Source organism: Schistocerca nitens, chromosome 5 (assembly GCF_023898315.1).
Source record: "Schistocerca nitens isolate TAMUIC-IGC-003100 chromosome 5, iqSchNite1.1, whole genome shotgun sequence".
NCBI classification, from domain to species: domain Eukaryota; kingdom Metazoa; phylum Arthropoda; class Insecta; order Orthoptera; family Acrididae; genus Schistocerca; species Schistocerca nitens.
In genome coordinates, this window is record NC_064618.1 from 545,405,428 (window position 1) to 545,430,475 (window position 25,048).

The window sequence follows — 25,048 nt, forward strand, 5'->3', positions numbered from 1 at the left end:
GGTGAGTAGGGAGCATGAGGAATCACTTCAAAGTTGTTATCACGAAGAAACTGTTGCGTAACGTTAGCTCGATGTGCGGGTGCGTTGTCTTGGTGAAACAGCACACGCGCAGCCCTTCAAGGACGTTTACGTTGCAGTGCAGGAAGGAATTTGTTCTTCAAAACATTTTCGTAGGATGCACCTGTTACCGTAGTGCCCTTTGGAACGCAATGGGTAAGGATTACGCCCTCGCTGTCCCAGAACATGGACACCATCATTTTTTCAGCACTGGCGGTTACCAGAAATTTTTTTGGTGGCGGTGAATCTGTGTGCTTCCATTGAGCTGACTGGCGCTTTGTTTCTGGATTGAAAAATGGCATCCACGTCTCATCCATTGTCACAACCGACGAAAAGAAAGTCCCATTCGTGCTGTCGTTGTGCGTCAACATTGCTTGGCAACATGCCACACGGGCAGCCATATGGTCGTCCGTCAGCATTCGTGGCACCCACCTGAATGACACTTTTCGCATTTTCAGGTCGTCATGCAGGGTTGTGTGCACAGAACCCACAGAAATGCCAACTCTGGAGGCAATCTGTTCAACAGTCATTCGGCGATCCCCCAAAACAATTCTCTCCACTTTCTCAATAATGTAATCAGACCGTCTTGTGCAACCCCGAGGTTCTTTTTATTTGTTGTCACACGATGTTCTGCCTTCATTAAACTGTCGCACCCACGAACGCACTTTCGACACATCCCTAACTCCATCACCACATGTCTCCTTCAACTGTCGATGAATTTCAATCGGTTTCACACCACGAAAATTCAGAAAACGAATGATTGCACGCTGTTCAAATAAGGAAAACGTCGCCATTTTAAGTATTTAAAACAGTTCTCATTCTCACTGCTGGCGGTAAAATTCCATCTTCCGTACGGTGCTGCCATCTCTGGGACGTATTGACAATGAATGTGGCCTCATTTTAAAACAATGTGCATGTTTCTATCTCTTTCCAGTCCGGAGAAAAAAAATCGGAGGCCTTAGAACTTGAATGCACCTCGTAAATCAATAAAACAGAAGATATAAACAGGAGGTGGGAAAAAGGGTTAAACTGGTCTTCAGTAAATTGTGCAAAAGAATATTTTTTATATTTCTGGAAAACTGTACTTCAGAAAAATTTAAATATAACAATTAGAAATAAAATTATTTTATGACTTTTGTTTTTCCTTTCTTGCTGCTTCTGCTTCTGCCTCTTCCTTTTCAAATGCTGCTATTAAATCTTCTACTTCTTTAGCTGGTAAGATGCATATTTTTGTTTTCCCATTTTCACGTGTCAGTGTTGCCATTTCAACTGAAATGAATAATTTCAACAGCTTAGATTATCTGTTCCTTGTTCAATATATACAAATTGCCTTTGATAGCAAGTTCATCATTACCCTTTTCTGCAGTAAGTTTCGTCATGTCCAGAGTTTTGCTAAGGACTTTTATAGCTAAGGCCTGGGCATCCTTCAGTGTTGTTTCACCTTCCTTGTACTCCTGCTTTAAACTGGATACAGCAGCCTAAAACGCAAGTGAAGTAAAAATTAAAAATTTTACTTAATAAAAACATATTTTGTTCTAAAATATTATGTCATTATCAGTCCTGTAGATATGACTACTCTTTTTAGCAAACGAAGTGCTATGTAACACTATCGCTTATTCTAACATGTTTCTAAAATATTCTTAAAGGCAATTATTAAAATAGAATTTAAAAAAACCAGGACAAGCAGAGAAGACACTTATCTTCCTTCAAGTAAATTAAAATTATTTGGATAACAATAATGGAAATTCCTGGATGGAGCAACATGCAAAATAAGGAAACGGGAACCACTCACTTGCTGTGGATCAATGCATAGAGCACAGCAGAGCAACAGGAAACGGCATTCACACTAGCTTTCGAGCACTACCTCTCTTTCCAGCAAAAGTACACACATTCACACACACAACCACGTAAACGCACCAGCAATCATTTCAAAGAAGTCTGAAAAACTCATCAATGCAACTTTATGTACATGTAGATACTTTTACAACTATCAGTGGTTGATACCCAAGGAATACAGCGAGTATGTACTTGCCTATAATATGGCCACAGTAGTGTTAAAAGTTGATACCATTGGGACAGATTATATGACTGCACTTTTTACAAACTTCAAAATATGAGATGTGATGGGAGACCTTAAATTCCTATGTTTACATTCCGTAATTACAGTAGCACAGTTGAAGGATTGGGGAGGTGGTCTCCTCTGCAATTCACACAGGAAGATGGTTGCTCACATGGCTGGTTTTCATAATGTAGCCAAACAGTCTCCATAAATTGAGTAGATTACACTCCAGGATGTATATTCGCCAAGTGTTAGCATTTAAAACATGGTATCTGGAGTGTTAAATACAGTTTTACTTCACAGTGATAGAACACGACATTCTCAGGAAGCTAATCCTCATCAAAAGTGAGGATTGAACACTCCTGTGTCAACTTCATTGTCTGGCCGGCCTCAATGTATCAAATGACATACGAAGTGAACCCTTCACTTCTCCTAGTTTTCACATAATTCCTCTTCTGTCTATAGCATTATATCCTGCTGAAAAATCAAAAACCCTATTTACGCTCAGGCTCTTATGGCGTGGTACAGTAATAGGTACATTACTAAGTTAGTTATACTCCTCACTGGTTTGGATACAGTGTTTTAATCAACACTGAACCACTCCACAACTTGCCAAGGGTAGAGATTTCTCCAAATACAGTTTCGAAGTTCTCCAAAGAGAACCTTGGCATAGCAGATAGAATAAACACTCCATCAGACTGGCTGCAAACCAGGAACTCAGGGGAAAAGTTCCTGCTTTTCACTTTATTTTTGTTTTCCTCTCATGGTTTGACCATGGAGGTCTAGTTCTTAGGGTCACAACTGCACTGAAAAAGTTGGGTATGTCTGAAGAGAGAGCTGGAGCCACACAGCTACCTGTTTTCTCCGATTGCTCCAGGTATCTATCTAGGTATCTGTCGTGATATTGCCTGCTCTGAACATGAGATCTCTCTCCTCTCCCCCCACAAAATGTGCACCACTCAGCCCCACCAACTAATGAGTTCCTGGTCTGAAGGCCATTGCCCAGAGCCCACATGCCCCCAAACAGAGAGATATCTACTCCTCTGCACGCACAGAGAGGTCACAGCTTGGGTGTAAACAGTGGGTTCCACGTGTAGCCAAGGAACTTTTTACACACACACACACACACACACACACACAAAGGCCCAAGGGGGCCCTTCCAAAGGAAATACCCCAGCATTCAACTTAAATGATTTGCAAAAATCATGGAAAACCTAAATCTGGATGTCTGAATGAGGGCTAACTGTAGTTCTCCCGAACACAAGAAGAATGCCTTACCACTGTGCCACCTCACTTGGACCTGCAACCCACATTTCCTCAAATGACAATTCAGTAACTAATGCAAAACAAAATCTTTACGGACTACGTTTCATTAAGATGAGCAGTGCAACTGACAACAATTACATAAAAAATAAACAACAAACTAACCTTGTCCTAAACTATGTCACACATCATATGCTCCAAGTATATCTCTTCTGACAAAACTTTGCCCACTGGTTTCAAATTTAAACCAACAGCATGGTCATTAAAGGGTAAGAAAGGGCTAGCAGAGGGATATTTTGTGCTGAGGGTGTTCAGTAAGACCTGTATCTACTGAAGGTTTCCAATCCGTCGAACTGACAAGAGTGATCTCATTTCTTGTCAACGAACGAAAGACGCACAGACAGATATGCATACATTAAATCCTCAGTATTCAAGGTAATTGGAACCGAGCAGAGCTCAAATTTGGGAAAACTACAATTACATGAAGAGTCACTGTTACTTTGCATACACACAACTCCGCTGCTACCTTTTTTATGGTCTTCCCTCTGTCCAGTCTTTTCAGGGCAAAAACTTTCATTATCAAAGAAACAAATTTCCTCTTCTGTTTTTAAGAGTCAGTGCTCATATTGGCAAAATATGGCATAAACAACAATAAACACACAGTACGATCTGACTAACCATGCACACTGCATTGAGCCTGGCTAGACATTGGCTGACTGGCCACTGATGAAACAACAATAGCAGCTGAAGCAGGTATGATTTAAACACTGTATACTGTAAAGTCTTCTGGGTATCAAAATGATGTAAAAAACAAAGACATGGGACAAAGGAATTTTATGAGCATTTGTAAATGGATATACAAGTCGCATCTCAGATGCGACCAAACCAAAGAACACTCAAAGAAAATTGTTTCTTTTGTAATTTAGAAACTATGGTCTTTTTTATGATCATACTGCTTTGTTTCTTATTGCTGCAGAGATTGAAATATCTGTATGCTCTTGTTTTGATCGACTGATATAAGGCCTGTATTGCTGAAAATTATGTACATTTTATCTTTAAAATATCACTTATATTTTTTTAAATTGATATGTGATTTCATTTATGTAAAAATTAAGATCGTCTCTCTCTCTCTCTCTCTCTCTCTCTCTCTCTCTCTCTCTCTCTCTCTCTCTCTCGGTATTTGCATATGTACTTTCAGACAGAGATTTTCACTATTATCAGCCACTACTTACTAGATTACTAATTTTTTTCTTAATATGGCCAGAGTGGCACATTTATTCTGAGAACAAGTATATCACTACTCATGATGAGTTACTATGCAAGTACTACTATTAAGATTTTACAGAACTTCAGCAAATTTTAGGTGTACCAGACCGCTGAGTATCTTCCAACACACACACACACACACACACACACAGATAACACACTCATCTTGTGTCAAAAGTATTAATTGTTTTCTTTAGGTCTAAACAAAAGCTACATTACATCAGCACTTTCCCTGTAAATATGAAAACAACATACTCTTGACTGAAAAACTGATGTTATGTGAAGAGGGCAATGTCTCAATTAGATCATTGCTAGCCATTCTTGAGGAAGTCTCCTTACTGTGGAAGGAACAATGTTACATTAGGAATTCATACAACAATGTTGTAATTCTATCTCTGTCATAACTAAGCAGGTATAAACTGTTGGCACTTATGTATATAAGCCCTCAACTGCAAATAATGTTAAATTACACAACAAATATCATTTCATATTATTACATTAGTAAAACCCTTTTTCGAATTGCAACGTGCATGCAACATGGCTGCTGATCACACTCACTCCCTGCGTATTTTCGATTTTATCCAATTTTTTTTTAACTTATTAGTCATCTACCATCCACCTTGGATTCAACTTTCAATAGCCTTCTATTGTCCCTCCCTCCTCTACACCACATTTTCAGTACACTGCCAGTGCTGCTTGCTTTCTTAATACAGAGCTGCAGCAGCAGAGGACAAAATATAGACAACAGTAAATACATGTCATTAATAAAGCAAAATACTAACCGCACTATTGTTTCCAATGCATGTTGCCTTCCAACCACCATAATTTCCACTAGGGTCAGACTGATATAGCTGGTAACCATAATGCTTGTCCCATCCCATATACAGAATGGAAACACCAAATGGACGTTTACCTGGTGAAATGGCACACCGTAAGTATCAAATAGACTACAATCACAATCTGGTCCAGAAGTAAGGTTTAAGTGAGACATGATACCTCCATATTGTGTGTAAGCTTGCTTAACATCACAGAGCCAGGAAACTAGCTGTTCACACGGGATTGATTCTCCATACTGGATCAGGTAACGCTGAGCTATCATCCTAAGTTCATTTGTAAGTACATTAGCATCTGACGTTATGCCTGCCACACTGCATACCATATCACTGGAACACAAAACAAAAATTTTAATCCAGATGGCCTGTAACACTCCAAAAACAAATATACAGTACAAACAGCTGTAAGAACTTACTCATTAAGTTTGTATATTTTCTCTGAGAAAAAAACTTCATCAAGAAGTTTGTTTGTATTTCTTCTCTCAGCAGCTAACAAAATTCCATCATTGGCTAAAATTCCCAGGCAAGTGCCAGCATGGCTGATTGCTTCCATTGCATATTCAACTTGATAAAGTCGACCTGAAAGTGTTTTTAAAAATGATTAAATTATTCAACAAATCATTGATCCACTGTCCGGAGCAGCAACAATTCAAGAGAACAAATTACTCACACCTTTCCTTCATTGCACTAGCATTTACTGTACTTAATGTAAGTCAGTATAGTGTTTATCTGCAACAGACTACAAGAACAAGTCCAATACCTTTTCAACATCTTAACACCCAAATGGATTCAGATAACCGATCACAATCCAAATGCAGCAATAATGAAAATTTATCACAGTCTGGGTCATAGCCTGTTTGAGCTTCATAACTTCCCGAGCTATTATGCTGGTGGTGGTGGTGGTTGTTTCAGAGCACTCAATGGCATGCATACCAGACCCCTTTCAAAAATGAACCAATACTTAGAAAAAATAAAGTTTTTCTCATAAATAAACTTCTTTTGGCAATGGCCGATAGACAAATTTGACACTTTAAAGACTACATAAATGTTTGTACGTGGGTCCACAGACACTATACAGTTTTCAAAAGAAAGCTGTTGTCCCTTGGGGGGCTGCACAATTTTCAGTTTATGTGCTAATGGTCAATTGCAACTCGACAGTCATTATCAAGCAACATACTGCTTTATAATAACTATAAAATCAAAACTGGCCTATAGCAAATAAACTGAAATTTGTGCAGCCCATAATGGATAATGTTTTATTTTGTAGAACAAAGACTGTGTAGCTACTGGTCTGTACTACTATTGGTCTCAACTCTTAGTGATTTTTAAATTCAGTATAGCGTTAACACCAGGTATCTGTATGGATGCGTTGAACACAATATTATGACATCAGAGCATGCTAATATCTCAGTCCGTTGAAACCTCCTAGATGGCTTCACAAGTTAAGATTCGAAGGTTGCTTCTCCTTTTGGAACTGGGCTAGTTCTTGTGCATATAATATTACTGTAATTTCCAAAGGCACAACAAAGCTAAAAGTGTGCCCAAAAGCAATGTGTATAAGGCCATCCACCCACGGAGTGACTGGAAAGGAAAGTAACGAGCAACTAGTTGCCGACTAGCTTTAAACACAGTTCTGCAAACATGGCAAGTAAGAAACGAGAAACTGCAGTTGCCGTGTGCAAGTGTGGAGGAAAGGGAGTGTTGTTTGTTGCAGCAGCGTGTCTTTTTTGTTACACTTGGCATGTCAAGCACAGTTTCAAGCTCAGAGGAATATGTGGTTCTCTATTATGATCATTACATATGAATAAGAAAACGCAGAAAATTCTGGATTCGTTCATACAGCACATGTAGCAGTCAAGGAGCTGTAACAGGCAGATTCAAAATTCATAGCTTTCTACAGAACGATTAAATACTGCTGCACTGATATGGCAGAGTTGTTTTCTTTTGCCATAAAACATCATGACATTTACTTTGAAAACCCAAACATATTGAGAGTTACATACATGGAAATGAGGTGGTGGTGGTTTATGCTAACTAAATCATTTGCATGTGGACACCATAATCAGTGATTTGTGGCTTTTCACTGTTTATTTCCACTTGAGAATTACTTTTACAGAACAAAAAAAGGCTGTTAGTCACACAAAAGAATACTATCAGTATAATTTACAATATTTTGTACTTTTGCTTCCATTAACATACTAGTAATTTTAAAATTTTATTGTAAACAACAGACATACAGTACACTAAACTTTACATGAAATTCTTTCCCCACTGTGCACCACATTTTTTCTGTCAATTCTCTCCTACAATAGCTTTCTCTGTAAAATCTCTCTGCAGTAGCCTTCGAGCTTGTAGTTGAGTAAAATGGGATTTTTTCAACTTCCCAAATGGAGCTAACTTTCACAACCCGTTCATTCATCTTCAAATTAAATCAATACAGAGTTTTCGAGGACATGACTCAACTGGCAATGCAAGCATCAAGTCATCAGCAGCTGGTTGGCAATGTGTTGCAAGCAATTGATTGGTGAGACTCTGCAGTCATGCCATCTACAGAGCCCTATTTAACTGCACATGAAGTGATTCGCTACTGACCTGTTACCAACTCACACAGCAAGAAGTTGCTTTTGAGTCGCTCCGTGTGTGGAGGGCCTAAGGCTTGCAGTTTACACTTCTGTTACCATGAATTTTCATCAGTCTTACACCGTGCATGCACTAATACCACTGATAGATCTATCCTTAATAATACTGCATGGACAGGGCACTGTTCCACCTGAGTGACAATTAGCTGTGTCATTCTGAGTGATTTTTCTACAAAAGAAAAATTGAAAAAAAAAAAATTGGTAGTTTTACGTAACTCAGATCTACAGGTCTGTTGGCAGTTTCATTACAATATTTAACTACTTTCCTTTGTCAAACGATTTTTAGCAGTCATCTGCCAATTATATCACGTCTACCATTAGTAAACGCCCCTCACCACCACCATGCACTCCTTACCAGTCATGTTTCTTCCAAACACACCAGCATTTGCAGTGCCACTATGATTACAAATATAAATTTATTTAGCCTAGCAATAATCAGGTCACAAGACCCCCTCTTAAATAAAACCAGGCTTTCTTCATATTCTATGCATACACAACACCACAAGTGGCCTAACCTGTCATATTTTATATAATACATAACATTTAAAATGAGATGGTTACAACAGAAACAGTCACAGTTTAGAACAATGTGAAAAAGCAGTGGAATACATAAATGCAGAAAGAGAGAGAGAGAGAGAGGTAGGTGTGGGTGGGGGGTTGGGGAAAGGGGGCGAGATAATGTAGCTCCATCTTTATGTAATCATTTATCGAGGAAAATTAACTTGAAAAGGAACAGGGATAAATGTGATTCCTCAGCCATGGTAAGTTACTCACCAGGTATGAAACCACACAATTATGAATGTGTCTGGTCTCCAAGATCAGAGGGGAGACAGGGTGGGGTGGGGGTGGGGGGGTGGGGGGAGGGTTTGTAGTGAGTTAGTACTCTCCCCCTTCCTAGTTAAAAACCTCATACTACTAATTCACAAAGAAGTAGCTGCATGGATAGACTTCATACTTGAACAGAATGGACTGAATGGGCCAATCTGACTGATTACCAGCAATGCATTAAGTCATAAAACAGACAAAAGCTTCAACAGGGGAATGTAGTATACATGTTGGCAGCAAAATTTTTGTACACTGTATTGAGAATCAGAACAAAACACTAGAATTTATGTAAATCCTCAAATTCAAAACTGCATGAATGACTGAACTTCTTACACTACAAACTGTTAAAATTCCAAGTCTCACTGGAACCATTATCTTAATAATCAACTTTTCTGATACATTTTGCTTCCTGTCTTAATACTGTTCAGCATCTGTATTGGATTTAGTAACAGTAATAAAACATAAATGACTATTCTGAGCAAAAAAGGTTATGATTAAATGCAACATCATTTCTGAAAACAGGATGGGAAGAGGAGTCACCTGAAACTGAAATACTTTCTACCTATCTTTATGATATTTTTCCCCCTTTTGCATGGCAGTAACCAGGTAATGCATAGATGTAGCATTCTTGTAAGGGATAGGCCAAAATAATGCTTCAAACCACTGGTTACATCAGCTGTGAACAAGAAAAACTGTAGCACGTTATGACAGACTCTGGCTTGTTCTACCTGTCACATGACTTATTAGCAGAAATAACTCAAACAGCACTTGCAGTTAGTTCAGACAATTGCAGTTAATTCAGGAAATATTGTTTTCAATTTGTGAGTTATACTGTTTATATTGTAATAGAAAAGATTCAGTGTAAAAAATGACTGTTCTAGCTTGTTTCACATATAGTGTCAGAACAGAGAGAGAGAGAGAGAGAGAGAGAGAGAGAGAGAGAGAGCACACACCCACAGTGACATTGCTTTCTATCTCTCTGTGTGTCATCCAAATTTTACATCCAAATCATTAACAGTGCCCCACATAAGAATGTTAACAACAAAACTGGAAGCAAGCATTCATTCACAGCATTCAAGAATAATTAGCTTCAGATAAGATAGCAAAACAATCTGGGATGTTTTTCCATACCAATTTAAGTCCAGGTTATCCATACATACGAACAGTGCTGAAGATGTCATATAGCACTTTTAGTATCTCAATTTCGCACTTATGCTCTAAGTAATTGGCATAGAAATGGTATTTGAGGGAGGGATGTATTTTAAACATAAAGAGATCAACAGCAGAACCAAGCAATGGCCATGGGGTCAATCCATTTCAAATCACCCAGGCGATGTTGCTCAACATTTTTGATTTTCTTGATTTTTTTATCATGACTTCCCTATAGACAGACATTCACAAAACACTGTTTTAAAAATTTTTATAAGCCATAGTTTTTTTCTGGAAGCTGTTTTTACAATGAATGGCGGTTGGGCAAATTTTAGCGGAAATCGACATTTGCGGAAAGTGTAATTGCCATGTTATTTTAAAAGATATCAGAATAATTCAGAAACCAGTGTGCCCAGCATGAAATGAACTTCAGGCATAATTCTTTTAATTTTTCTATCATGCAAGAGAGTCACTCAAACTCTATCTGTAAAGACTCTGAAAACATTTATCAATCCTCACTTTTTAAGGCCTTCAATTTTCATGAAGGAAGAGAGACTCACTAATAATATGTTATCTCTGTGTTGTGTACTTACATAACTACCTGTAGTAAAAGTTGCAGTCCTGAGAATGCAATCCTGTTTTTTCTAGAGCTTTTCAAAAATGGCCAAAACCCTTCTAACTTCAATTTTCACAGGTCAGTATCTAAAAAGGGACTGAATGAAAACAAGTGGAAAATTTTACAGAATGTTCTTTATTCTCATGGGAATATCTCACAAAAAATTGACTGAGACTCAACTACATTGAGAGTAATAGAGCAGCAAATTTCAGTAAAAAACGCTACCCCTCTACAAGCTTGTGCAGTGCTAAGTTAGCAAACAAGGGCTTGAAATTATTACAGTTGACATTGGTCAAATGATGTTTAAATCATTACATACCATAAATGATCAAATATTTCTACTTTTAAATAACAATGGGCAGAGATAACAATTGGTAAGAGTTCTAATTCTTAAAATTAATGGTACATTTGTTGTACTACACTTGCATACAGTATACACATAATAATGTTCCTCCATGTATACAGATTTAAAACTTCAGTTGTAACTACTTGCCAGCTGCAATTTTCATTAGGGAGTTAAACAAACACGATATTTCATTGCATAGTTTATCAGTTATGTTGTGTGTTCTACCAGACACTTTGTGAATTCCATTGTAGTTGCTTTTCATATTACTTTCTTTGCAGGACCCAAGACAATAAACAAATGAATAAGAGTTTTGTAAGTGTAGATCTGAAGTCTCCCATCTTGAACTGTTTTCAAGAATAGTAGATTTTTCAAGTATTGAAATGAGTTGTTTTGTGGGTGAACCAATAAGTGAACAGTGCCATAAACAACACCACAAGAAGAAAGTGCATCAAGAATTAATAAGAGTGAGTGACTTGCCACCTGAAGAACAATGTTTGTTAAAATTAAGAATTTCGAAAGAAATTTCTAATATTTGTCATTACCAAAAAGATAAATATTTAGACAAATACAACCACATTTTTGGTAAAAAGTGTTGTAACCCATTTGGTACTCACAAAAAGCCAGTTAAAAATTGTTTGCGTACAATACTAGTTGAACACCTAAACAAAAAAAAACAAAAATGTGGATATTAACCTAATTCCTGGACAAGCTCTATGCCCAACTTGCAGATCAAGAATATTTGTAAATAAACCAGTGGCAATTAGTGTTGAGAATGATCCTGAATTTCTTCCTGGGCCTTTTGAATTGGTTGAGGATGATCCTTTGCATCAAGCAGAATCAATCTGTGAAACTTTGGAATTATCTCCTTTACGTAAAATAACAAATCTCAACAAAGACCAGCGACTATCAGCTTTACAAAGAAAAACTGATAAAATTACAAGTGCTGTCAAGCGAAAATTGGAAGAATCTTTCCATAATGACTTAGATGCTCAGAATGGAATAGTACAGAAAATGTACAAAGTGAGTATGATATACTTATTACCAAAATGAAAGAAAAATTCAAAGTTTCCAGTAAAGATGACAAAATTAAGATAAATAGCCTTTTGCCAAGATAATGGTCAAAGAAAAAAATAACCGAGGAATTTGGTGCATCTGAATACATGGTGAAGTTAACTAGGCTGCTAGTTATGGATCAAAGTATCTTACCACAACTTTCGAAAAGACAAGGTGCCAACAAAATAAGTGGAGTTGCTATTAATAGTGTTAAAGAATTTTATGAGGATGATGACAATAGTCTCATGTGTCCTAGTAAAAAGGAATGTGTTTCAACTGTGATTGACAATGTTAAGGTGCAGAAGCAGAAAAGGTTAATTCTTCTCTCAAGAGTTGAGCTTATTACACAGGTAATGCCCAGTGAGGAATTTTTACAGTCTCTTGTCGATAAGCTGGCGCTTTTAAAATCCCATCACTTTATCTCAAAAGCTCAAGCTCAATATTTTAAGGAAACGAAAGAAAACTTGAAAGAAACCCACTGTTTAGTGATTGGTGATTATGCAGGAAACTATACATTTACAGTACAGGGCGAAATTCAAAAGTTTTCACTGGACTAATGCATAAGCGACACTGCATCCGTTTGTCATCTACTTTAAAAAAGAAGACAACGTGTGTTGCAAATCTATTTGTGTAATTAGTGACCACCTAGAACATAATACCACAACATTTCAACATCACCTCATTAGAGAAATTAAGAATATCATACGTAATGTTGAAAAGATAATCTACTTTAGTGATGGCACAAGCAACCAGTACAAAAATAAGAAAAACTTCATTAATATCTGCCAAACACAAAAATGATATTGGTTTACCAGCAGAGTGGAATTTCTTTGCCTCATCACATGGAAAGAATTCTTGCGATGGGATAGGCGGAACAACAAAGAGAGAAGTTACACGAGCTTCCCTTCAAAGACCTTGTACAGACAGATCCTGACTCCACACGATTTGTTCAAATACTGTCAACAGAATATTACTGGAATTAGATATATATTTGTTTCTTCAGCTGAAATTGAATAAATCAAAGCAAAGCTGACAGAGATTTGATTGTTGTTTACCACTGAAAGGAACAAGAAGCTATCACAGATATGTTCCCATAAGTGACAATCAAATAAGATGTTTTGTTATTTCCAAAGGCTCCAACTTTGATGATCATCAAACTTGGATACTTTTTACAAATGTATCATCTTTTACAAATAACCATTTTGTTGTTTGTATGTATGATGAGAAGTGGTGGCTTGGAAAAATTGAAGAGAAAAGTGAAGATAACAATGATGTTTTAGTGCATTTCTATCACCCTTCTGGTCCAAGAACTGCCTTCCAACTTTACAAAAATGACACTTCTTGGGTGCCTGCAAATAAAATAGTACGAAAGCTGACTCCACTGGAACTCACAACAGTGTCTGGTAGAACACACAACATAACTGATAAACTATGCAATGAAATATCGTGTTTGTTTAACTCCCTAATGAAAATTGCAGCTGGCAAGTAGTTACAACTGAAGTTTTAAATCTGTATACATGGAGGAACATTATTATGTGTATACTGTATGCAAGTGTAGTACAACAAATGTACCATTAATTTTAAGAATTAGAACTCTTACCAATTGTTATCTCTGCCCATTGTTATTTAAAAGTAGAAATATTTGATCATTTATGGTATGTAATGATTTAAACATCATTTGACCCATGTCAACTGTAATAATTTCAAGCCCTTGTTTGCTAACTTAGCACTGCACAAGCTTGTAGAGGGGTAGCGTTTTTTACTGAAATTTGCTGCTCTATTACTCTCAATGTAGTTGAGTCTCAGTCAATTTTTTGTGAGATATTCCCATGAGAATAAAGAACATTCTGTAAAATTTTCCACTTGTTTTCATTCAGTCCCTTTTTAGATACTGACCTGTGAAAATTGAAGTTAGAAGGGTTTTGGCCATTTTTGAAAAGCTCTAGAAAAAACAGGATTGCATTCTCAGGACTGCAACTTTTACTACAGGTAGTTATGTAAGTACACAACACAGAGATAACATATTATTAGTGAGTCTCTCTTCCTTCATGAAAATTGAAGGCCTTAAAAAGTGAGGATTGATAAATGTTTTCAGAGTCTTTACAGATAGAGTTTGAGTGACTCTCTTGCATGATAGAAAAATTAAAAGAATTATGCCTGAAGTTCATTTCATGCTGGGCACACTGGTTTCTGAATTATTCTGATATTTTTTAAAATAACATGGCAATTACACTTTCCGCAAATGTCGATTTCCGCTAAAATTTGCCCAACCGCCATTCATTGTAAAAACAGCTTCCAGAAAAAAACTATGGCTTATAAAATTTTTTAAAACAGTGTTTTGTGAATGTCTGTCTATAGGGAAGTCATGATAAAAAAATCAAGAAAATCAAAAATGTTGAGCAACAAATTTTATTCATATTGGGTGATTTTAAATGGATTGACCCCATGGCATTTTTGGATGCCTTTCTTCCCGGATGGATCAGCATTTTGTTGACTGTTTCTCAAATGGCTTCCAAATTGCTTTAGTGCACTATCTGAAAAAAATAGCCAGCACTTTCTTGTAGGCAGGATATCAAAGATGAAAGCATCAAATTATTTACTTAACTCTGGTAATGTATCATGACCTCACAAATATTTGTAACATATTTTCAGTTACTGACCAGACCAGGACTTCATAGCCAGCATGCTGTGAGAGCATATGGATGCAGGCCTGTGGGCCGTGACTACTGTACCACTCCATCCAGGGTGAAGAGACTTGTGTAAACAAGGAAATCAATCCTGAGGGAAATGTTTGGAGGAAACTGGATAGTCTTTGTGCTCCCTGTCACATAGAAGATCAATTACTTCAATCTGCAAATCAGCACAAATTGGGTACTGGAAGCTTTTCATTTTCCAATTCAGTTGCATTGATAATCCTGTTTATTTTCCAACATGCCTAGCACTCCCCCTGTCGACAAATTAATAAATGCCATGACAGACCTTTATTTTCTACACTTTCTTCAACACTGCCAAGACAGTTACATTCAGCTATATGCTTGTGATACCTACACCTCTGTAAAGTGCTAAAGAATAAGCAACCAACTCTTTTGCTAGCTGGCTCTTAACATCAACTGTCATTATCTGTGTGGGGGCAAGATTGTCATGTCCAATAACGACACTGCACAAAACTGTTCTACATGAAGTGGACACAAATGTCGAGCTGCGACTACCAAGCATTCTTTTATTAATCACCAACTGTGGAAGGGTCCAAGGACATTGGTAGTAGTAGTACAGTTCTGTAGCTCATCCAAATGGCAGATTCAACTGATTTTACTTTCTCCTCTTCAGAGAGCTTCCTTTTAAGTTTTGTAGCTTTTTTTAGATGCCATGACATTTTCCATTTTGATATTCTATGACAATTTAAGACAAGTAGTGCCTTTGTAAACTGAACTTACTGAAATCATTCGGTGTGTCATGATACACTACACATTTTGCTTTCTCATTTTTTTATGTAAATAGATAAGATTCCTCCCACTGTGGATTCAAATGCGCACACACACTGTTGGAGTGACACAATGCTAACTCGTCATTGCTGTTCTTCAATGATACCGCTGTCAAAACTGACCCTCCCTTCTTTTGCAGTTGGCGATGCTCCTGTTTTGTTGTGACCATACGCTGTGAGTGCCTTTCCCCACTCTCCACCACGTTGCAACGAGTCTGCTTGCAAGTAAGAGTGTGAGCAGGCTCAAGTGCTCACACACTAAATCAGCGCACTGTTATGCCCTGGATTAGACTAATATGAGCATTTATGTGGCAATGTGGCATGTGTTTACAAAAATCAGAGATAAGTGTCTCAGAAGTTAAATGTATCCAATCAAGTAGTTGACAAACTATGTATTCCAAGGCTTTGGATACACAATGTAAAATGATGATTAGTAATTAACCACAAAACAGTTAAGGATATCTATTCATAAAGATTAGTCAGATAATGCATTGTTCCAATTCCTTTACTACTACTACTACTGGTGTAGTGTGTTTTAACATGTTTTCCTTAGAAAGCACTTGGAAGTTCTGGTGGGCAACAGTTTATTTTAGTAGGAGTGTTGTATGGTACTGAAATACACAGCATTTCCAAATGATTTATCTGATTGTACAAGACTATGTATTCTGTACGAATGAAGATTAAAAAACTTATTGGAAATTTTAATTTTTGCATTTAAACTAAAAGTTTACCTAGGTGTCAGTTGTAACTTGCCAGTTCATACCATTACCGGTAGGGGTTGTCCTGGCACTACTAGCTTGCTCACTCATTACCCAATGTACAACGAGTTGAGGTGGCAGTAACACATAGCACCAAAAGGAATTTTGTGTTCTCCACTTCAACAGCTGCAATCAAATTAAAACTGTGTGTTGTGAGTTTGGTCAACATTATTGCACTGCACTGCACTTCCCTCAAAGTGAGAAGCACACATATCTCACATTGTGCCATTTGCCTCCAAGGTCACCTTAGCTCAAGGTATGTGACTTTTTTTGTGGATTTGTGGAAGACTTCATTTGTGTACCTCCCTTTCCAATGCCACATAACAGCAATTAAGTCAGTAACTCCAGACAGGCTGGCTAAAGTATGGAGTGATTTTGACTACTGTCTAGTTTTCACACACCCATTGTGAGACAAATGGAAATTGTGATCCTAAACATAATGGTAAACAGTACCCTAACGTATTATGTGCAAGTATATAAAAGATACACCCTTGTAAAATCTGAGTGTTGTTTTGAAAATAACTTTTTAGTCTTATGTGCAAGCACAAATTTAACATAAGTTTCTGTCTTTAAGTAGAACATATAGTCCTTTGAATATGGATCAATCTTTTCAAAAGCCCTTGTAAATGATTGGTCACCAGCTGAGACCTGAAAAGAAAGCCTCAAGAGCCTTTCCACTATGGTGTTGACGCCACGGAACTTCAACAGAACATCACAGCTCATCAGCTATTCATAACAGACTAGGTGTGCCTAGTCCAGCATTACACGTGTGATGCTCTGTCATGTTTAACCATTTTCTCTATTCACTACAATGTTCTGGCATTGGACTTTACTCCCAACTTGCCAATAAATTCATGACTTATGGAATCCATTTTCAGCCCTCAAATTCTCATCAGTCACATGTTCCAGCATCAGAATCTGCATATTTAAGGTTCCTGCAACCTATATTCCACAAGTTGCCCTTCATGTGCTGCGAGGAATATCCTGTCACACTTGTGCATAAGACAACAGTGTTTTTGTTCTGCATCTTGGTATGCCTGTTGCTATGGTTTATTTACCAACTGTCATTTTCATTTGTAGTACACTGTTTCTATTCGAGTTTACATATTGTCATCTTGTCATATGGAGATAGTGTGTGGAGCTGCACACACTAGAAAAATGGGGTGCAAAGTAGAGAAACCTGAGTATTTCCAACATATTATTATGTTTGAGTTCAAATGGGAGTGTGACAGCAGTGGAGGCAGCCGAAACATTTCCACTACCAATGGGAGGAGGAGGAGATTAGTGTTTAACGTCCCGTCGACAACGAGGTCATTAGAGACGGAGCGCAAGCTCGGGTGAGGGAAGGATGGGGAAGGAAATCGGCCGTGCCCTTTCAAAGGAACCATCCCGGCATTTGCCTGAAGCGATTTAGAGAAATCACGGAAAACCTAAATCAGGATGGCCGGAGACGGGATTGAACCGTCGTCCTCCCGAATGCGAGTCCAGTGTACTAACCACTGCGCCACCTCGCTCGGTACTACCAATGGGAATTACATCACTGGACAGATGGCTGTACCGTAGGTGCAACCACAATGGAGGGGTATCTGTTGAGAGGCCAGACAAACATGTGGTTCCTGAAGAGGGGCAGCAGCCTTTTCAGTAGTTGCAGGGGCAACGGTCTGGATGATTGACTGATCTGGCCTTGTAACATTAACCAAAACGGCCTTGCTGTGCTGGTACTGCGAACGGCTGAAAGCAAGGGGAAACTACAGCCGTAATTTTTCCTGAGGACATGCAGCTTTACTGCATGATTAAATGATGATGGCGTCCTCTCGGGTAAAATATTCCGGAGGTAAAATAGTCCCCCATTCGGATCTCCGGGTGGGGACTACTCAAGAGGACTTCGTTATCAGGAGAAAGAAAACTGGCGTTCTACGGATCGGAGCGTGGAATGTCAGATCCCTTAATCGGGCAGGTAGGTTAGAAAATTTAAAAAGGGAAATGGATAGGTTAAAGTTAGATATAGTGGGAATTAGTGAAGTTCGGTGGCAGGAGGAACAAGACTTTTGGTCAGGTGATTACAGGGTTATAAATACAAAATCAAATAGAGGTAATGCAGGGGTAGGTTTAATAATGAATAAAAAAATAGGAGTGCGGGTTAGCTACTACAAACAGCATAGTGAACGCATTATTGTGGCCAAGATAGACACAAAGCCCATGCCTACTACAGTAGTACAAGTTTATATGCCAACTAGCTCTGCAGATGATGAAGAAATTGATGAAATGTATGACGAGATAAAAGAAATTATTCAGGTAGTGAAGGGAGACGAAAATTTAATAGTCATGGGTGACTGGAATTCGTCAGTAGGAAAAGGGAGAGAAGGAAACATAGTAGGTGAATATGGATTGGGGGGAAGAAATGAAAGAGGAAGCCGTCTGGTAGAGTTTTGCACAGAGCATAACTTAATCATAGCTAACACTTGTTTCAAGAACCATAAAAGAAGGTAGTATACCTGGAAGAATCCTGGAGATACTAAAAGGTATCAGATAGATTATAGAATGGTAAGACAGAGATTTAGGAACCAGGTTTTAAATTGTAAGACATTTCCAGGGGCAGATGTGGATTCTGACCACAATCTATTGGTTATGAACTGCAGATTGAAACTGAAGAAACTGAAAAAAGGTGGGAATTTAATGAGATGGGACCTGGATAAACTGAAAGAACCAGAGGTTGTAAAGATTTTCAGGGAGAGCGTAAAGGAACAATTGACAGGAATGGGGGAAAGAAATACAGTAGAAGAAGAATGGGTAGCTCTGAGGGATGAAGTAGTGAAGGCAGCAGATGATCAAGTAGGTAAAAAGGCGAGGGCTAATAGAAATCCTTGGGTAACAGAAGAAATATTGAATTTAATTGATGAAAGGAGAAAATATAAAAATGCAGTGAATGAAGCAGGCAAAAAGGAATACAAACGTCTCAAAAATGAGATCGACAGGAAGTGCAAAATGGCTAAGCAGGGATGACTAGAGGACAAATGTAAGGATGTAGAGGCTTGTCTCACTAGGGGTAAGATAGATCCTGCCTACAGGAAAATTAAAGAGACCTTTGGAGAGAAGAGAACCACTTGTATGAATATCAAGAGCTCAGATGGCAACCCAGTTCTAAGCAAAGAAGGGAAGGCAGAAAGGTGGAAGGAGTATATAGAGGGTTTATACAAGGGCGATGTACTTGAGGACAATATTATGGAAATGGAAGAGGATGAAGATGAAATGGGAGATATGATACTGCGTGAAGAGTTTGACAGAGCACTGAAAGACCTGAGTCGAAACAAGGCCCCGGGAGTAGACAACATTCCATTAGAACTACTGGTGACCTTGGGAGAGCCAGTCATGACAAAAATCTACCATCTGGTGAGCAAGATGTATGAGACAGGCAAAATACCCTCAGACTTCAAGAAGAATATAGTAATTCCAATCCCAAAGAAAGCAGGTGTTGACAGATGTGAAAATTACCGAACTATCAGTTTAATAAGTCACAGCTGCAAAATACTAACGCGAATTCTTTACAGACGAATGGAAAAACTGGTAGAAGCGGACCTCGGGGAAGATCAGTTTGGATTCCGTAAAAAGGTTGGAACACGTGAGGCAATACTAACCTTACGACTTATCTTAGAAGAAAGATTAAGAAAAGGCAAACCTACGTTTCTAGCATTTGTAGACTTAGAGAAAGCTTTTGACAATGTTAACTGGAATACTCTCTTTCAAATTCTGAAGGTGGCAGGGGTAAAATACAGGGAGCGAAAGGCTATTTACAATTTGAACAGAAACCAGATGGCAGTTATAAGAGTCGAGGGGGCATGAAAGGGAAGCAGTGGTTGGGAAAGGAGTGAGACAGGGTTGTAGCCTCTCCCCGATGTTATTCAATCTGTATATTGAGCAAGCAGTAAAGGAAACAAAAGAAAAATTCGGAGTAGGTATTAAAATTCATGGAGAAGAAATAAAAACTTTGAGGTTCGCCGATGACATTGTAATTCTGTCAGAAACAGCAAAGGACTTGGAAGAACAGTTGAACGGAATGGACAGTGTCTTGAAAGGAGGATATAAGATGAACATCAACAAAAGCAAAATGAGGATTATGGAATGTAGTCAAATTAAATCGGGTGATGCTGAGGGAATTAGATTAGGAAATGAGACACAAAGTAGTAAAGGAGTTTTGCTATTTAGGGAGCAAAATAACTGATGATGGTCGAAGTAGAGAGGATATGAAATGTAGACTGGCAATGGCAAGGAAATCGTTTCTGAAGAAGAGAAATTTGTTAACATCGAGTATAGATTTAAGTGTCAGGAAGTCGTTTCTGAAAGTATTTGTATGGAGTGTAGCCATGTATGGAAGTGAAACATGGACGATAACTAGTTTGGACAAGAAGAGAATAGAAGCTTTCGAAATGTGGTGCTACAGAAGAATGCTGAAGGTAAGGTGGGTAGATCATGTAACTAATGAGGAGGTATTGAATAGGATTGGGGAGAAGAAGTTTGTGGCACAACTTGATTAGAAGAAGGGATCGGTTGGTAGGACATGTTTTGAGGCATCAAGGGATCACCAATTTAGTATTGGAGGGCAGCGTGGAGGGTAAAAATCGTAGAGGGAGACCAAGAGATGAATACACTAAGCAGATTGAGAAGGATGTAGGTTGCAGTAGGTACTTGGAGATGAAGAAGCTTGCACAGGATAGAGTAGCATGGAGAGCTGCATCAAACCAGTCTCAGGACTGAAAACAACAACAACAACAACAAATATCTGCTCAAATAAACTTATCAGCATATTCCACAATTTGTTTACTCTTGGATGAAATGAAGAAATAGAAGGAAAAAGGAATCTATGCATGGCAAATTACCCACAATTAATTGTTTTAGTCTTAGTAGATCATCTCCCATAATGACTGTATGGAGAAGTTAAAACTGTATGCCAGATCAGGATTCAGGTACACTAACAATTATGCATCAAACAAGGCACTACTTCCACTGTACCATACAAGAACCTCTGAAAAGATTCGAAGGAGAAGGAAGGAGTTGAAGAATTGTATCAGCAAGGTACGAGATGCACTACTCAAATATACACCTCCTTCCAGAGTAATAAGTCGTTATTGCTGTTAATGGCTCATTCCTGCAGGAATGAAATGAGTATCAACATTTAAGTTCTATTAGACCAAGAAGCTATGTGTATGGCATTGTGGCCTTAGCTGCCTGCTGAGACTGCAATCACATCTCTCTCTCTCTCTCAAAAACTATATTTGTGACAGTCTTTTTGTTGTGCCTATCTGAGACTCAGCATCTCCACTATATGGTGAGTATCGAGTTTCCTTTTCACAATATTGTTGTACTATTTTCAGTACAAGTCTAAACTACATGATTTCTACAAGATTACTTCATAACAATGGGAAGTTTAGAGTTTCGTACAAAATGACACTTGAATTTGGAAGACTGTCAAACATACCTTCAGGAGAAAAAATTGTTGTTCGCGTGTCATACCGGCGTGCCTGTCAAACAAAGAAAACAATAATAATTTTAACCAATATTTTTAAAATCATTTATGCACAACCCAAAAAAATTTAATGTTTAGTCTTGTGTAATATTTCAACCACACATTTCCAAAAGAACATAAATGAGGAAGTAACTTTATTAGGTTCACAATTATCATCAGATACAGTAAACAAAACTAAACTGGATGACCTAAGACAAACTGATTTTATGATTATATGATACCATTGTTCGGGACAAAACCGAAAATTTACTATTTTTTATGTAGGCCTACATAGACCTTAACATGAACTACATACAGCCGAGATTTGATGAAGCAAGTTGCGTTCATCCGCCACTAAAGAAATAATAATGTAGCATTGCAGGAATAACTCAGAAAATTGGATGTTAATGCACAAATATTTGAAAGTTTTGTAATATCTTAGAGACTCTTGAGTAAAAACAGAATCTTGTGGTTTTATATAAACAAGAGAGAACTTTTATGAAAATATATCAAACATTAAATAAAGTTACCTTAATTAATGTGTTACAGATGTAATGTTTTAGTGTTAAACACCTAACTTTAACTGAAGGACTGAAATTATACACATTAAAATCATTATGTGCTGACATATATATATATGAACAACATTCGGATAACAGGGAACAAGATTTAGTTTTAAAGCTTTAATTTCATTTCAGTGAAAGATAACATTTCCAGACAACCTATGGTATGCTTTTGTAAAGTTCTCAACACTTGGGAAAATATGAACTTCATTGGTATCATCCCTTTTTGTCCATGCAAATTTATTCCCTACTTTCCTTGAGAATTTATTTGTTCACATTCTCCATTGATGACAAATCTGTGCAAATATCCTATTCCAGATTTCTAGTTTAACAATAACCCACTGACCAAAGGCAGGGAAAGATTTTATCATTGCAAATGGTTCTGAAAGAATCCAAATGCTTCTTCCTGCAGGTGTGAAATGGATGTGTGCTATCTTTCTCAGACAACAAACCAGTTTTAACTCTATATTTTCAAATGGTGCAGACATAGTGGACTTCAGTTTTTGGAAGAGATTTATATCACTCCACTACTGGCGTGACTGGTCAGCATGGTTCTTTAACTCGTTTTCTGGAACTGCCATTATATTAACTTCATCAGTTACAAATTCCACATGTTATACAAAGAATGATGTATCAGTAATGAGTGCTTGTCTAATTGTCATACACTACCACACATGCTTCAGCATTCCTCCAACACTATCAACAGCTCCCTCTCCATAGGAGTACATAGCAAATATGAATTTAACACATGACTACAATTTTATTTGATGAAAGTTATATTGCCTGAGGTGTGCTGCTGTTTCAAATGTTGGCCAGCTCCATCAGAGAATATTTTCCATCACTTTAATAATATAATTTTCTCTAGTATTTTCTGAATAAAAGCACAACAGCTTGCTTATCATGATGCAGATAACCAATTAAAATAGCGTATGAAACTGGAATGGTAACTTTGTAATCAACTGCTGTGTAAATAGAGATCTGTTAATTATTCCAGTGCGTGCTCTGCACCTCATGCCGGTAAGCAATAGTGAAGTTCTGACTGAAATCAATCTCAAGAACACAAATTATGCTAGATGAATCATTAAGGTTTTGTCATTTAAAAGAAAAAGGTTTGCTTACTTCTGATAAAAGAAAGTGACCAAGAAAATTCAGCAATTCGTTTTTCAACATTCTGAAAATATCTAATCTTTCTGCATTACTCTAAGTACTCTTACCGTCCCTTCATTATTCCGTCGATACCAGTTGAGGAGTTCAATAAATAAAATGCCAATGAGTTGAAATCTTCATACCTCTTTACATTTCCATGCTAAATAAAAAGACCCAAATTTTTGTCTAATTTAATATAAAATTACGTGTGCGAGGCAAATGTTTTCGTTTCATTTGTTACAGATGTAATATGACAGGAGCAGACAAAATCTAACACTTTATGAAACGTGTCGTATAACATCTCTACCACCCTCTTCTGGTAAAGGATGCCATGAAATCGAGAAACTCGTATGGTGCCTGCGTACTAAAAACAAATTCTACTGGGCTTCGGAATTTTCCATTTTGGTTTCACTTTTCATGGGATTATTCAAATATGATAACTGCAATTACAATATTAAATAACGTATTTCTCCTCTCATTTTTATGTTTGGCAACACGCATCCCAAAGTGGTTCGATACACGATCTTGACAAGAAATAAATGACAGTTCTCAAATACTGGGATTACATTATTTTGAAATACACGCAACGAGAAAGGAGAGCTAAACAATTATAGTTACAACATTCTGAGGCTGAAACTGAGTTTTCTGTGGACTATTTACAGAAATGCTACACACATACAATAAACCGCAAATTCAACACCGAGGGAATGTGTGTTGCTTAAAGCATCAGGTTCCGTCAGGCACTCATTAACAGACAGTTATAAACTCCTATGCTACTTACCATAGTTTCGAGGTTTCAGTACACTAAAACTGAAAACAACCACAATATTTCTCAGCAACTTTGAAGTCGCGTTACGAAGCAAATACACTCGACTCACGCTAAACAATTCACTGTCGTACAGGCTCACCAACTTTTTCGAGCCAAAGCCGCTGTCAGAGATATTGATTACAGGTTCGAAACACACCGTGAAAATTTCGGGCAGCTTTTTTTTATGAAGCCAGTCACTCATATGATTTCCCTTAGATGAACCATAATCCTATGGAACATCAGTGACTGTCAGTTATTACAAAATAATATTATTTTTAATCACTACCACAAACAACTTTTCCAGCCACTACCATTTCCGAAGTTTGTATCATTTTCAGATATCGTCGCTCTTAAACCATCTGGGACACCGATATCAGTAATATAGTACGGTTAAACATGAATTTGTTGGTCAGCTGAGAAGCTGCATGCTCAGTTGCTGAGCATTACTGGAGAAGAGGTCCCAAAGGGGATCAAGGCTCAAAAGAGGGCTGATACTCCAAACCCCTAATAGCTATAATTGTCGCCAAATATAATTGATGGTATGACATGATGTGTTCGCTAAGTGGGTACTTTTACTATAACTACAAGGCCGATCAGCGATTCAAGAGCAACGTAGAAAAGTTTGATAGCTAGGATAAATCCCAGACAGAACTAACAAGACATTTGTTGACAATCAGCAATACATC

General features: G+C 37.7%; 1 protein-coding gene across 1 annotated transcript; it reads right to left on the bottom strand.

Annotated features, from left to right (window-relative positions):
- Positions 1 to 1,101: 1,101 nt before the first annotated feature.
- LOC126259451 (proteasome subunit alpha type-4) lies at positions 1,102 to 24,457 on the bottom strand. Its single transcript, XM_049956272.1, has 7 exons — positions 24,336 to 24,457; positions 21,819 to 21,861; positions 5,895 to 6,057; positions 5,642 to 5,808; positions 5,428 to 5,558; positions 1,412 to 1,535; positions 1,102 to 1,326 (listed from the first exon to the last, which is right to left on the bottom strand). The coding sequence occupies exons 1-7, from the start codon at positions 24,336 to 24,338 to the stop codon at positions 1,184 to 1,186; spliced, it is 774 nt and encodes a 257-aa protein (XP_049812229.1). The 5' UTR covers positions 24,339 to 24,457; the 3' UTR covers positions 1,102 to 1,183.
- Between the last annotated feature and the right edge of the window lie 591 nt (positions 24,458 to 25,048).

Bases quoted from the DNA above. Each gene is read 5' to 3' on its own strand.
- LOC126259451 (XM_049956272.1), bottom strand. The intron at 5,559-5,641 runs GTATCATGTCTC...CCATTTCACCAG, and splicing joins AGCTTACACACAATATGGAG to GTAAACGTCCATTTGGTGTT. The intron at 1,327-1,411 runs GTAATGATGAAC...TATTCATTTCAG, and splicing joins GAAACTTACTGCAGAAAAGG to TTGAAATGGCAACACTGACA.